At 35.8% G+C, this 15696-nt stretch overlaps 2 protein-coding genes across 7 annotated transcripts in view; both read left to right on the forward strand.

Annotated features, from left to right (window-relative positions):
• palm2akap2 (PALM2 and AKAP2 fusion) overlaps positions 1-6014 on the forward strand; it is a 117861-nt gene extending 111847 nt beyond the window's left edge. For 4 of the 6 annotated variants that reach the window (XM_079862132.1, XM_079862134.1, XM_079862136.1 and 1 more), the window contains 2 exons: positions 857-880; positions 3167-6014. In XM_079862132.1, coding sequence (XP_079718258.1) covers positions 857-880; positions 3167-3295 — 153 coding nt within the window. In that variant the 3' untranslated portion in view covers positions 3296-6014. The remainder of the gene's footprint in view (positions 1-856; positions 881-3166) is intronic. The other 2 variants (XM_079862133.1, XM_079862135.1) reach the window with 1 other exon arrangement.
• Positions 6015-7644: 1630 nt separating this feature from the next.
• Positions 7645-13806, forward strand: slc46a2 (solute carrier family 46 member 2). The gene is made up of 4 exons (XM_079862140.1): positions 7645-10093; positions 11114-11197; positions 12755-12911; positions 13021-13806. The coding sequence occupies exons 1-4, from the start codon at positions 9130-9132 to the stop codon at positions 13076-13078; spliced, it is 1263 nt and encodes a 420-aa protein (XP_079718266.1). The 5' UTR covers positions 7645-9129; the 3' UTR covers positions 13079-13806.
• Positions 13807-15696: the final 1890 nt, after the last annotated feature.

The following is a 15696-nucleotide window of genomic DNA, read 5'->3' on the forward strand; positions in this document are numbered from 1 at the left end:
AATTCATAAAGATGTGCGCCACATGACAAATCGCCATCAAATGCCTATTGAGGACTCGCTGTTTCATATCAACCACAGTCTTTCCCTTTTTGCTTTCTCAGATATCAACAACACATTTCCTCTAAAAGCTATTATTTGGAGAACAAACAACTAAGTGCGGGTCTTTTGCAACTTGGCTGCACTGACAGTATCACATTCTGTTATTATAATGCAGACTAAGTAAAAAACAATGGCTTTGGAACCACGGTAGTGGTAACAATATTGGTCTCTGACCATTGTGAAATAAATCCATGACAATGGTGCACTTGTAAGTTTGCCAAGTAAAAAAGCCAAATATTTATAAATTGGATATTTCCTCAAGGCCTTACAAATTACAGATAACACAATACAAATTCATGCTTATTTTAGCTAAGGGAAGGGTGTAACCAAATATTTGAGGTAGGGGTGGACCAAATATATTAAGCTTCAGAATGCGCCATTGACAAAAAAAAATAAAAAAAAAAATAAAAAAAATCAAAATGTTAAAATTGGTTACCCACAAATCTAAATATAGGAATACATGTGTCAATTGTAGTAAACTCTAAACTCAGGAAACAAATGCCTGTAATGGAAATAGAAATATTGAAATAGATATATATAGTTCATGCTCTTTGAAAAATACCAGTTATTTCAAGTGCAATCAGCAATAAGCACACAGCATTGAGCCAATATGAACTGTATAGTACCGTATATAAAAAGTAAAATATATGAACATGACCAGTATTCATATGGAAGTTGATCTACTTTCACAAGCTGTTCTCTACACAATAGCAAGTGTTTGCACATTGACTAATTCTTCCTCTTTCCCTCTTGTCAGTATGTCCGCTCAGTTACAACTGAGGTACTTGTACAATGCTTGCTTCAAAGTTCATTGTGCCTTCATTTGTGTTGTTGCATGTTTAATGTGGGGGAGTTGTAGCAGTGCCGAATACTTTGACACATATAATGTGTTTCCAAGAAATAATTGTCTTTTGTGTCGAATCATTGCGTCATTCATTACATATGGATTCACATTTTGAACTAGTCAAAGTATTTGCACCTACATGATCAGTGCAGTGCCACTATCAATTCACATGAATCTCGTGTCAGAGAACTACGAACTTACAATGTCCAGTCTTCATTTGAGCATTTTACCACCTCCATTCAGAGTCCTAATTTTCAGCTCTTTGTATTGTATATTTTACATAATATTCAAGTTATTTGAGAACTTCGGATTGGACATTTTGGAGGTTCGTTGGAATAAGACACAACGGGCGTAACACTTGGCACCAGTTTTTACTTTTGAAACAGCATGACTGTTCTCTTTTCTGCTTTATTGTTTCTGCTTTCATGCTGTGTTTGCACTTGTATTGTGTGTTGTGGTGTTTATATCTAAAGCTGTTTTGGACAGTCAGACCCAAACCCAGCATGAAACTGTTTGGCACAGGTGGGGTCTAAAACGGTGATATATTGATATATTTTGAATGATATATTTTGTTAAAGCTCTTAACTAAATAATTGATATTGGCTTTACTCCTTTTTTTGTTCTCAGTGTAAATAATGTAGTCTGCTTATCTAACACAGTATAGTATGGTAAAGTAAAATCTCATATCTCCCTGCCCTTCTACAACATACTTTACATTTTAGAGCCTAGATCACATATTTTCTAAGAAAAATCATGATTCAAGTTATAATATAAAGATAAAACTGTCACACTTTATATAAGGTGTCATTAACTACAATGTACTTACATCGAAAAAAAATCTCTGTTTTTGGTGCATTGTACTTATGTATTGCAAAACACTTTTGCTGCCATTGAGTTGGGATAGGTGTAAGATTAAGGATAAGTTTGGTGGTGTGGGTTAAGGTGTAAGGGAAGGTCAGCGGTGTAATTATAGATGTAAGTGCATGAAGGTATTTTTAAATATAAGCACAGTGTGAAATCGTGTATGTATACCAGAGCATTGTATCAAATGATTAATTTAAATGTAGGTACATAGTCGTTAAAGACACTCAATATAAAGTGGGACTGATAAAACAACATTATAAGTTAACACAAGTTAATGTTGATGAAACAAAGGAAATTCGGTTACACTATTTCGATGGTCCATGTTAGACATTCTACTAACTATAAGTAACTTTGCAACTACATGTCAACTAACTCTCAGAGTATTAGTAGACTGTTGGGTTAGGGTTAGAATAAGCTGACATCACATGTAGTTGCAAAGTTACTTATAGTCAGTATAATGTCTGTTGAGGAGCATCACAATAAAGAGTTAGCATATAATAAGTAGTCTATTAATACTCTAATGAGAGTCAGGCCCTGTTTACATCTGGTATTAAGATGCGTCTGGTCGATCGGATCACAAGTGGACGACACTAATACAGGTGTAAACAGGGTCTAAAACGCTTTGAGCTTGTCCACTTTTGACCACTTCCAGAGGTAGTCGTAAACACATTCAACCGGACTGCTTTCATAGTGTAAACACTCATGTGATCGAATGTGTTCAAACAGCCACTAAAGACTGTCTTCTCTCCGTCTACTGACCTAATGTAACATTATGGGAAACGCTAGACGGGACTTAAACTTTGACGGTTGGAGACCCAAGTTTGGTTTGATGATGAAAAACAAACCAAGCACAATGTTCTCTCACCATTCCTGATTTCTAACACACACTCACAGTGTTCGGCTGGTCTTCGGCTGTCAGAGCAGAAACCAAATCTGCGGCTCTCTGTGTGTTTCTCTCTCATCTCCGGTTGCGTTCATTTGTAAATTGCTCAAGCTTATTTTGTCCATTAGATCAAAAGATCTGAAAAAGCCCATACATTTACCCGCCCATAGACCCTCACCTCGAAGAAATCAGGACAGAAGTGGTTGAAAGTGGACAAAAGAGACGGATGTAAACAAATATGTGTCTCCCTCGTCTACTTGTGATCCGATCGACCAAACGCATCTTAATACCAGGAGTAAACAGGGTCTTAGTTGACATGTAGTTGCAAAGCTACTTATAGTTAGTAGAGTGTGTCTAAAGTGGACCATATTACCAGGAAACTTCTTCTTAACATGTTTTCTATTATCACTGTGGTGAATATATCATTATAACATTTGAAACAACTTTGAATAACAGCCATTTTTGTTCATCTTCAGGTTCTGGAGGCAACGCGTGTCACTCGCAGAAAAAGTAACATGGCCCTCCGGTGGGAAGCAGGAATCTACGCCAACCAGGATGAGGTTGAGGAAGATGAGGAGGAGGAGGAGGAGGAGGAGGAAGAGTAAACTAAACCTTCTTTCTATACCGAAAAGAAAACGAGAAAGAGAGAAAACAGAGGGAAAATGTGCAACAGGACAAACACAAGTATTTATTGGGAATTCACCCCTCTCTGAGGATTTGTTCTTTCTGTTTCTGGAGAACAAACGGGACATACCTTTCTCTCGACAGTGAAGACCAGAGATACTATAACACTTTACATTTCCACTACCAAGATATAGCTTTTGTCTTTTGTGCTGATACGTTTTAAGAAAGTGGAATGTGCAAAGACAAGTATCACATTTTTTGAGACTTTGGGATTTTTGGCATTAATGTTGCAACTTAGCAAATCAGATTAGTGTGAAGACCACATTGCATTTATACTTCCCAAACATAAAGATGTTACCGTGCAGCTAAGGACATGGGAAAAGAATGAAAAAAATTGGATAATATTTTGTTATTAGTTGAAGGAGATTGGATGAATCTGATTTCATGCTAGATTATTGACATTTCAACTTTACACAATGTGTCTTGCAGTGTCCGAAAGGGCGAAATACTGCTTTTTGGTTTCCTGTTAATTACATTTTCACATGATCTCGATTGCAGCCTATAGAGATAGGAACTCAAATCATTCTCCTAATATTGCCATATTGTTCAGAGAGAAACTTTAATGAGGTGGACAAATGAAAGTAGGGCACAGACATATAACCTTGAAAGACTTGAGATCTGTAAGAGCAAACTCTTCACCCAGACCAACATAACAATACATCGAAGCAGAGGTGGTAATAACTTGCAGAGGTGGTCATGGCTTTTTATAGGCAGCGGGTGAATTCTCCATTGACAAAACACAGGAAATGTATGTGAAGGAAGCTTTGGGATGTTATTGCTGTTTGCAGTTGAAGGCACCTGTGTTTGGCTTGAAGTAATAGCATCAGACATAGTGTGGTACAGAACATTTAATGGATGATGTAGATTTTATTGGGAATGTTTATGTTGTGTTGTGTTATGTGTAGGGCAGAACAGCAAAAGCAGTGCCTTTAAAGTGCCCCTGTTGTGTTATTTTAAATGTTCCTAATCTTGTTTTGGACGTCTCCTACAACAGGTTTACTTGCATCAAAGGTCAAAAAACACTTTAATCTTTAATTTACTCATAATATACATTTCAGTACCAGCTCTTTTCTCACAATGTCTGCAATGGTTAGATAAAGCATTCAGACTCTCTAAACCCCTCTTTCTGAGACTCTACTCTGCTCTGATTGGTCAGATGGCCCAGTCTGTTGTGATTGGTCTACTCTGCTCTGATTGGTCAGATGGTCCAGCCTGTTGTGATTGGTCGACTCTGCTCTGATTGGTCAGATGGCTCAGTCTGTTGTGATTGGTCTACTCTGCTCTGATTGGTCAGATGGTCCAGTCTGTTGTGATTGGTCAACAGCTTACAGCCAAACATTCATTATCATATCTGAACTATAGTGTTTGAGGGTCAAAGTAGATGTTGTTCAATTTCAGCCAATGAAGAGCATAGCCTGGCATTATGCAAATATGTTACAACCCTACATAGGTTTGAGCCGTAAGTAAGACTGGAATTACTGACGACTCGTTTCAGGCAGTTCAGAATCATTTCATTTGGGAGACAATAACTTTATTTATCTGCACTTTGATCTTTGAAACATTGCAGACCTTTTACAGTCACAAACAGCGATATCACACACTACATGAAAGGTAATATCTGAAAAAAGCATAGTAGGGGCACTTTAATGCAAAAATGAAGAAAAGAACAATAATATGAATGATAAAGATAGCTTAAATATGCAAGACTTCACTGTGCTTAATGAATTGCTTAGTTGATTTTTAAATTAATCATAATTTCTCTTTGGCATTTTTAAAGCCATTACCAGCAGGAATTATAAACACAATACCATTATTTAACACAGTTAAAAAAATATATTGCTACAAATGTACAAATTAATGTCTGAAATGTTGGAATGAATTTTTCTTTTTTTCTTTTTGATTAATTTTTTTTTTTTTTTTTTTTTTGGCAATATAAAGGATGTTAGGTGCAAGAACAAGCATCTATAGGCCTACAGGTCACTGACATCAGTGATGGACGTGCAGCGTGAAGGAAACAAAGAGGACTAAAACATGAACACTTACTCTTCTAGATTTAATCTTTGACTTTTCATTTTTGCCTTCGGCCTGATGCATTTATCAAGCCATAAATGAAGACAATCCCACAAGCATCATACAACAACTTGACTTTGATGTTTTGTATACTCCACATATAATATATATATAGTATTACAAAGAAAAAAGTATTTAATGGACTGCTGTCCTTTAAGGAGTACATGAAGTATTTGTAGTCTCTGGTTAAGAGTGGTATATATTGCATAGTTTCTCAAATTGCAGGCAAAAAAAAGACAAACTAGAAACTCTTTAACAGTTATGCATTATTATAATGTGTGGGTGTCATATAAAGTTACACCTATTCAGAATTATAAATGTTTCTGCAGAAGGTGCATCAACTTTATTTAATGGATGAAAACAGATGTTTGTTGATCTCTGGATACTGACTTTCTTAGGTGTCCATTTGTTTTGATGCTTAATGTGAGATTGTGTGAAGACCATCAGTTTTACTCAGAGCAGGATGTTGGATTTTTACTTGGACTCTTTGATATGAGATGATTATTGTTGGTGAACAAATAATTTGAATTTTATAAGGGGGAAATATTTTTATTTGAGCAGTGAGATATATGCAGTGTTCCTATAAATGGAAAATAGTTTTGAAAAAAAAAATGACTGGTGTTTAGTACTATTACTGCACATTTATTCATATATACTGTGTTGTGTGTATTTGAGGGCCAAGTATGCCATATGATATTATATGCATTTTCAGAGGTTTTTCATTAGTTTGTTTAGGTGCTATAGGTGACATTTCTAGCACAAAGTAGTTAAAGTATTGACCGTGATGCTGACAGGTTTTGCATCACGAAATGTGCAGCATTCAAATGAAATGTAAAGCCAGCTTTAGTTCACTAAAGATGGCATGCTTTTGTACTATAATGTATGGGAAATGGACAAAAATGGTTGTTTTACCTCATGAAGTTAAGTTATAAGAAACAAGCCAATGTTCAAATCTGTAATATAACAGGATTCCTACGGCATAGGATGGTGGCCAAAATTGCTTTCAATGTACAATACCAGAGGAAAAAGGAACCATTAGGAATTGAGCAATGTTGCAGTTGTTGATGTGTAAAGCATCAGCCTTTGAGGACATCTGGGGAAAGCATTGCGATCATACTAGCGAAATTTCGACAAAATTGTCGATTGTTTATTGTCAATAGTGTAGTGATACAGAAGTCACTTTCAAACCAAGTAGATTTTTGTTGGTAAATTCGTGAACAGTTTGAACCCGTTGCAAATTCTCGATTGTGTAAATTGTTATTGAAATGACTGGATTTAATCCACAGATTTTAGTCACACCTTTTCCGTTGTTCAGCGAAATTTCCTACCGGATCTTACAGGAAAACATTACTATTTTACGGGGTGGTGATTTCGTATGAATTCGTACGTTTTGAATCAACAAAAATTTTGCATTTTTTACTCATTATGAAGGACCACCCCTAACCCGCCCCGAAACTTTACCGCCATTGGGGTTTAAATATCGTATGAATTTGTATGAATTAGCCACTAATTATGTAAAATAGTTATGAATTTGTGAAATTGTGTCATGTCTGATATAGCCTACAGTCTTTCGAATAGGAATAGATTGGAAGTTTATATCGCACAACTTTTTATTCTCAGAAATACTCGCTATTGCCAGAAAAATGTCAGAATTGTGGGCTTTTTTTTTCCGATAGGCCTATAAATTTGTGAGGAGAAAAACAATTGTGAGGGGAAAAAATTCCAGAATTGACTTTTTCTCAGAATTGCGACTTTATTTAATTGTAACTTTATATCTCACAGTTCAGATTTGTTTCTAGGAATTGTGAGATATAAACCCGCATTTGCGAGTTATAAAGTCCGAAATATCAGATAGCCTATAAACTTGCAATTCTTATAGGAAAAAAAAATCAGAATTGCGAAATTGTGAGTAATTTTTTTTATTTATAGCCTATATATTGTAAGATAAAATGTTGTTACCGCAATTACGTTTTTATTTGTATTGTGTGGCAAACAAGCTTCCATAGTAGCCTATAGGGAGCTTTGCATTAGGACGAAACATTTCCACATGCAGATTTTATTCGCTTTTACGTTATGCAAATTCAGTTATGCAACAGAGAGTGACTTCTGTTTGAGCGGGTGCTTTTGTATTGCCTCACTATTGACGATAGACCGTTTAGCTCGTGAAATTTAATTTTCTTTTTTTTTCTTTTTTGTATCGCTAATGTGACCGCAAATGTGTTCAACTACAAATATATGCCTTCTTTAGACTTCTAGTCAAGCGTTTGCCAGTGTCCATGTGCATGATAATTACTGCGTCTGTTGCAATAGATTTTTAGTTTCATTGTGACTTTCACAAAATACAGTCTGTTCTTTAAAAAAAAAAAAAAAACTTGCCTTCAATGAAATCACAAGTATTGCTTTTTTTCCACAGTTTGAACCAAGTAAACAGTGTTTTTTACTTTTACCTTTGAAGTAACACCAAAAATATGTTTGCTCTTGTTGTTTAAATAGTTAGTTATTATTACAAATCCATTTGCAATTGCTTTCTTAAAAGGTTAAATGAGTGTTCTAGTTCCCTTCGGGAGAAACCAAGGGAATATTGATATGGTGTGATAATGCAATCATGCTTTCAAAAGCCCTCTTTTGACATGTTAACCACTTATTGTATGTTAATATTCTGCTTATATTGTTTTATAGTAATTGTAAGTCTCGCTCTTACACACATATATAATTATTTTCTCATTAAAAAGAAAATGTGTAAAACGTCTCTATTCTTTCCTTGAATTCTAAATGTATCAAAATATGTGACAATGTAATGGCATAAGAATGTAAGCTGTAACCATTCAAATTCTATTATGAAATTCATAAAGAGGTTATTTCTGTTGGATTTTTATGTATGTCCACCTCCACAAATCAAAATTAGAGAGAAGGTGAGCATATTTACTTGCATATGCTTTAGACTACACACATGAGTGCAGCCTTTCACTGTAAATCTGCTCTATAGGCTACCTAAAACAATATTTACTGGTGGGTTTTAAAAGTAAAACACTTAAATGTTCAATTTCAATTTGTTCCTTTCTCACACAAATCTAGTGTATGACTTCAGAAGACATGCACTGACACATACATGCCATGTACTATTATGGAGATTTTATGTTGCATTTTGTCCAACTTGAAGCTTCACTTTTAAAGAAGAGCAGCACCAACATTCTTCAGAATAAAAGCCAATAGTATCTTCAGTATATTAGTACCATTATTATTATTAGGGGCTATCTCTTTAAGAAAAAAAATCCCTCATGACATGAAATGAGTTCACATTGACTAATCCTCTACTTGAGATCTTGTTTGACTGGTTCACACAAATCCAAACAGGTATTGCATCATTTGGTGATGCAATGGTGATTTATCTTTCTACAAATGTTCTCCTTTTTTGACTTTTTAAGAAGCAAATAGGCTATAAGCAGGCTAACGTTATAGCTATAAAACAAATATTTATGTCCTCAATAATTAGACAGTAATTTGTTATTAATAAAGTGTGTTATTGTATGGTTGAAACGTGACTAACCACTGAAAGTATTTCAGTGTGCAACTTCCCTGTAGCAGAATGACGCGATGAGCTTCACCCAGACAGTTTGAGCTCTTACTGTATCGACTCTGCTCAAACACGTTTTTGTTAGTTTTTATTATTTTCATCAACTTTAGGATGTCCTTCCGTAAATACATCACGCCTCTAGTATTCTGTGCCCAAGTGGCCAGCTCGTTTTTTGACACCGCTCTCCAAATGGTCGTTAAAGAGCGATGCGCAAACGCCACGGATCCGGACGGCGAGCAGAAAGCGATTACCAACTTCAACATGACCTTTAATATGCTGATCAAGTTCATGCCGATCGTGCCAGCGATCATTCTGGCAAAGGTTGGAGACAGGGGTTACAGGAAAGTGCCAATAGCTGTTCCTCTGGTGGGTTACTTCGTGTCCAGGGCTTTGCTCCTGTTGGACATCGCGCTGGGATGGCCTCTCCAGGTGTTGTACGCGGTGCCGGTGATCTACGGGCTGTGCGGCGGGTTCGCGTCCTATTGGGCCGGAGTGATGGCGCTGGTGTCGGTGAGCTCGGGGGAGGAGGACAGGTCCGTGCGCATCATGAGGACCGAGCTGGTGTACGGGATCGCCGGGTTCATTGGCAGTCTGGCTTCTGGTCACTTATTTAACCTCTATAATGTAGATCTCAAACACGGAGTGATTTTATCTGCTTTGAGTGTGCTGTTGTATTTAATCTGCCTGCTCTATGCCATATTTATCCTGCGGGTCGATCATGCCTCAGAAAGGCAGGAGCGACGGGAAAGTGTTGGGATCTTAAACCAGGAAGCCCGTGATAAAATAAACATCGCCTTGCTGTTCGCCAGTGGGATCTTGTATGATATCGCAGTGGCGGGAGGGATGGAGATGTTGGCCGCGTATGTGCTGAAAGACCCGCTGAACTGGGGCGCGACTGAGGTGGGCTATGGGAACGCGGCTGGGTCCCTTCTCTTCATCACCAGCTTTGTGGGTGTGAAGATGTTCACAAGATGTTCTGTTAAAGATGAAAGCATGATCATGGTCGGGATGGTGTCTTTCGCAGTTGGGATTTATTTCATGGCATTTGTGACCACAACTCCAATGTACTTTTTGGGTAAGTTAAAAAAAAAAAAAAATAATTCCACATTACTTATTTTTTTCGATTAAGATTTTCGATTAATAAGAACTAATTAACAGCTAATGTAATATGCATGCTAATGAGCAACTAGTTAATAGTGAGAATTAACCCCTAAACTAAAGTGTTACCACTATTTTATAAAAGTTTTAAATCTAAAATCTAAATATCAAACAGACCATGTTGGGTTACTTCAATAAAAGCAAATAAGCAATTATTAAGAGTCAGACAAGGTAAATCTGGAAACAGTGCACATGCTCAGGTGTTAAGGTGTATTACATTTTTAATATAAAAAGCCACCAAAGCTTGTGATTTTCCTGACAACAAAGTATAAAGGTTTTATATAAAATAGATAAGCATTTTAAAACATAAAATGTAATGTATGCTACCTTAAATATGATTACATGAATCAAAGTTTCATGACATTTCTATATTGACTAAAGATCTTTTGAGCATGATGTAATAATATTGTTAATAATAATATTATAAATGTCGCTGTCCCACTTTATATTAGGTTGGGATATACGAGTAGGGTTAGATTAAAGGGTCTGTTTAGTGTTGGGGTACGGTCTAGTTTAATACACACATGTAATTTATTTAAATGTAAATACAATGTAACAATAGTTACCTAACAATAAGTAACAAAGTATATATAGTCTATCGATTTTAGTTTCAGACATCTAATATAAATTGGGTCCAATGTTAAGTGTTGATTGTGTGAACCTTGTATACTAATTGTTGAGTCTCTTACTACAGAGTAAATTTCTAAAGTTTACTTACAACACAGCTAGAGTATTATTGAAGCACATTAACATGGTCAGACTCATAATACACCACATTATCAAAAGCACATGTAAATTGGAATCCAATAATAATCCTTTAAAGGAAGAATTTACATTAAGTGTAAAATTGCTAAAACCAGGAAGTCTCTATAAATAGCTTTATTACAATGACTTGGTATTGTCGTCTGATCTGAGGTTTTGTTCTTGTCTTCTTTAGCTCGCTCTGTCACTCTGTTCGCTCTGATTCCAATGCCCACCATTCGCTCACTGCTCTCCAAACAGGTCAAGGGAAGCTCATATGGTAGGTCTCCGTTCTTTATTCTGTCAGTAAGAGTTGTGTGTCTGCATAAGCTGCCAAAGACAGACTTTATGGAACACAAAACTTTTCTAAAATGTAAACTCAGACCTCAATGTACCCTTGTCACATTTCAAATGTTCATGTAGCTGTGTTCATCTGATCTGATGTGTTCAGAAAATGAAGTGAAAACAAAACAGCCAAAAACAGAGAAGTGAAACTGTGTCACTGCATGTGTTCACAGGTGGAGGCCATAAGAATATTTGTTTCTTGTGGTAACAATAAGTAGCTTTACAGGCAAGTGTAAAATGTTTATTTCTGTCCTGGTTGTTTTCTGGTGGTCGTTGAGATGTTGTCAGTGTTCTGACAGACCCAGCTGGTGTTAGTATTGTCATTGATTACAGTTGTACACACAATTGATAGTTTGAGGTAAATTAATAAGCTGGCTGAGGTGACAAGGAGTTCTGTCTTTGACAGGTTGAGCTAGAGTTTGTAGATCAGTACAGTAGGGGGCCAAGCACCGAACCCTGAGGCACTCCAGTGGTAAGCTAATGGATAATGATGATTTACTCAAAGCACTTGAAACACCACAGGCTACTGGTAAAAGGCATGGTGTAAATGTAATGAAAACTCAGCCCAAACATGTTTAATGACACCTTTTACTAACCAAAGGCAAAATGTTTGTACCAAGGTTCGAAACAGTGGGCCTCACCCTCGTTTATAAAATATTGCGTCGAAACCATCCTTAATCTTACGATAATTTCTCAAATGTGCATACGTGTGATTCAGAGAATAAATACGCACAAAAAAGACGTGTGCACGCCTCTCTTCCAGAAGTGAAACTTATAAATCGCAAATTATCTTGAAATTGTGCACAGCTGAATGGTGTCAGATCTCAGCTTTATAAACGCAGCCTAATTAATCTCATTAACATATAAAAGAGAACCAGTCAACGTCCAAATCCTTCACTTGAGAATCAAGGAAAAGTGTGTTCTCTCCTCAGACCCTGACGTGGCACTAAGCACTTTTCCACATCAAATATTCATAAATATGAACGCTGGCAGGGATTTTAGCGTATGCACACACTAAGATCAAATCTGTGCGCACGCACATTTTATAAAAGAGCCCCAGTATGATGTAAAAAAAGCCTTGTTTGTTGAAATCATGTTACTTGACGAGTTTGATAGTCAAACCACTGATTGGAATGAAAAAAAAAAACACTTTGTGAATGTTTATCTCAATGTTAAAATACAGTTCTTTTACTAAAGATTAACTGTTCAATTGTTCTCATCATACTGTTCAAATCCCATCAGCTAACTATATTGGAGTGCCTCAGGGCTCAGTGCTTGGCCCCCTACTCTTCTGATATATCATACCCACAGACCTCACCAGCCCTGTTGGCACCGAACCTGTGTAACTGATATGCAGAAGAGATTAAAATAAAGCCATGGTTGATGGGATGCCAAGCTGAACAAGCTCCTCTCAAACTTTGGTTTGGATCTCCACAGCTTAGTGAAACATGTCTGTGGAAATTTTCACGGATAGTTGCTTTTCATCCCACAGGCATAACCTTTGTCATGCTCCAGTTGTCCTTCAAACTTGCAAGCTTGGTCACCACACCCATCTACACTAAGATCTATCAGGCCACACTTGACACCTTCCCAGGGTTTGTCTTCATGCTGTCCAGCATCTTCACTGTTCTTTCCATGATACCCATTAGGTAAGCTGAGATTTGTTTTTGTCACCCTTTGATATAACATTTAATTAATCATTAAATTCTGATTATAGTTCAGAGAATAGTAAACATTTCTATTGTTTTTTATGCCAAGTATTGTAGGATGTCGCTCTGCAAGACATAATGGATATGAGAGAATTCAAGGGAACTGACAGCATTCAGCCCCATCAAAGGAGAGACTAAGTCTCTCTCAGAAATGGACACGTTATCAAGATATGTATATTTGCACTGTAAATAATTTGTAGAAAATATCTGCTTTTTTATCATTCAGTTGACTTGAAGTCAGTTTGAATAATTTAATAGATAATATTATCTGCTGGAATAGATTACTTCCTGTTGCACTGTGGTTGTACTTTGCATTTGTGGTAATGCAATCCCTATAGCGTCATGTAGAACACATGACTAATAATGCTGACAATATTTCGTTTTTAGATATTTCAGTAACACTTAAGTTTCCAATTGTTAACATTAGTTACCTACATTAGTTAACATGAACACGAAAACTTGAAAATGAGTTGAAGTTTGGAGATGAAGTTTATTCATCTTATTTAAATGTTAATTTCAACATTTACTACATTATTAAAATCAAGAGTTCTATCTGTAAACATTTAATGGACCTGATCTAACATGAACTAACAATGAACAGCTGTATCTTTATTAACCAACATTAACAAAATGTTAAATACTGTAACATACGCACATACTCATTGTTAGTTAATGAATTAACTATTGAGATCAATATTTCTGTACTGCATTGTCTATTTAAAAGGGATGACATCTTTTATCAGATTTGTATTGAACAGTTTTTGCAATAAATCATTTTTATGTATTTCTGTGTATGATGTATGGATCTTATTAAACATATGCACTGTTTTACACAAAGTCTCTGATGAGTGTATTATGAATCATCATTCTTTAATGGCAGTTCACATAGTTTAGTTCTGCTCGTGCAAAGGCACAAAACACATTAAAGGAAAATATATATCTTATTAGTATATTCGTTTAATTATTTTATCACAAATGTCCAATATTAAAAATCCTTTGAGGTAAAGGGTAACAGGACTGATCCGTAAGTAAACATAAGACACTTCATGCTACACGTGATTTATATTTGACAAAAAAAATAAAAACCATTAAGCATGTAACATGACAGATTAATGGACCACAATTATTGCAGATTCTGCAGACAATCAGTTGAACGTCATATAATCACTCTACGTTTAACCTGTTCTTGTGTAAACTGAATTTAATCATTTCCAGTATTAACAGTATTTTACATCAAAATGTACAGCATGCATTAAAGCAACAAAAAGTCATATAGCTGCCTTTATAACAAAAGGTATTCAATTGAAAATCAATTCAACTCAACTTAAAAATGAAAAGAGACAAAAGTATAAGGCTGACTGGATGATGGGTGAAGCTTCAGGACGTGTCTTCACTAAAATTATATGAACTACTAGACCACAAAGAAACGACAGACATGTAGAAAAGAGCCTAAGCTGCGAGACAGAACATCATCTGGAGGCTTTTCTTCTTGAAAACATGACGGTGAAAGAGAAGGTCAATAAAACAAGGCAATGAGAAGAGACCTGGTAAGAGAAGAGCCTCTGCAGGACCTGATCTACCAGCAGGTTTCCACACCGTGCTGAACCTGCGGTCAAACACTAGAGGGCCAGATCTGATTCAGACTGCTCAATGATACTGATTTCAACATTCATGGAGAACTCACTTCAAATGACAAAAAAACTAAACTAAATTATTACAGATTTTCCCCCCAAATGACCAACTGTGAGAAATGACAAAGTTCAGTGCAGTCCTGACTCTCTGTTCATGAAGTTAGTTCACCCAAAAACGGAAATTTAGTCATCATTTACTCACCCTCATGTCTATCCAAACCCGTATATTTATAGTCTACGCAACAACCACTTTGACGCTTGAAGAAAGTTCATAAAGAGATCTAAAACGAATCCATAAGCGGTTTACTCCAAATTTTCTAGAGACTCAATCGCTTTATATGATGAACAGATTTAATTCAGGCTATTGTTTTTCATTTTTGGGTGAACTAACCCTTTAAAGTAAACTACCTCACAAAGAGGACAGGAGAACTTTAATATACATCACAGTAAACTGATTCGGTTTTTTATCATTTCTTTTAAAATTATATGTAATTTTTTATTTTATGTGATTAATTCTATGATAGAGGTGAATCCCACAAAATGTCTGGTCATTAAAAACAAAGGGAGAAAATGCAAAAATAAAATTAAGCCTGTTTTCCAGACCATTTGCAGCAACATTTTCCTTAATTTTCATGATAAAGCAATTCATTTCCTCCTGTGACTTTTACTGAAATAAATTCTCTGTATTGTACTGATGTGTGTGTGATCTTATATATACATATATATGATATGATATACATATGTATATATATACTGTATATATGTGTATACATGTATATCTATATACATAGAACATTTCCATATACATATATATGTAAAAATGATACTATTTGACAATATTACTGCTTTCAATATATTTGATCAAATGCAGCTTTTCAGATTTCAATAAACATTAAAAATGTTACTGAGCACAAACTTGAGCAGTAGTGAAATAGTAATCTGCACTGCATTACCATATTAAAAAAAGAGCTCAATGGATGTTTTGCATTTAACCATTCCATTTGATGCAACAGCTGCAAAACACATTTGCCATAATGCATTTACTAAAAGCGTTGGATTTCCGAGTGCGTGTGTATTATTGAAGATCAACCACT

The sequence above is a fragment of the Squalius cephalus genome (assembly GCF_949319135.1).
Source record: "Squalius cephalus genome assembly, chromosome: 24".
NCBI classification, from domain to species: Eukaryota; Metazoa; Chordata; class Actinopteri; order Cypriniformes; family Leuciscidae; genus Squalius; species Squalius cephalus.

Bases quoted from the DNA above. Each gene is read 5' to 3' on its own strand.
- slc46a2 (XM_079862140.1), top strand. From the start codon at position 9,130: ATGTCCTTCCGTAAATACATCACGCCTCTAGTATTCTGTGCCCAAGTG. The intron at 10,094-11,113 runs GTAAGTTAAAAA...TGTCTTCTTTAG, and splicing joins AACTCCAATGTACTTTTTGG to CTCGCTCTGTCACTCTGTTC. The intron at 11,198-12,754 runs GTAGGTCTCCGT...TTCATCCCACAG, and splicing joins GGTCAAGGGAAGCTCATATG to GCATAACCTTTGTCATGCTC.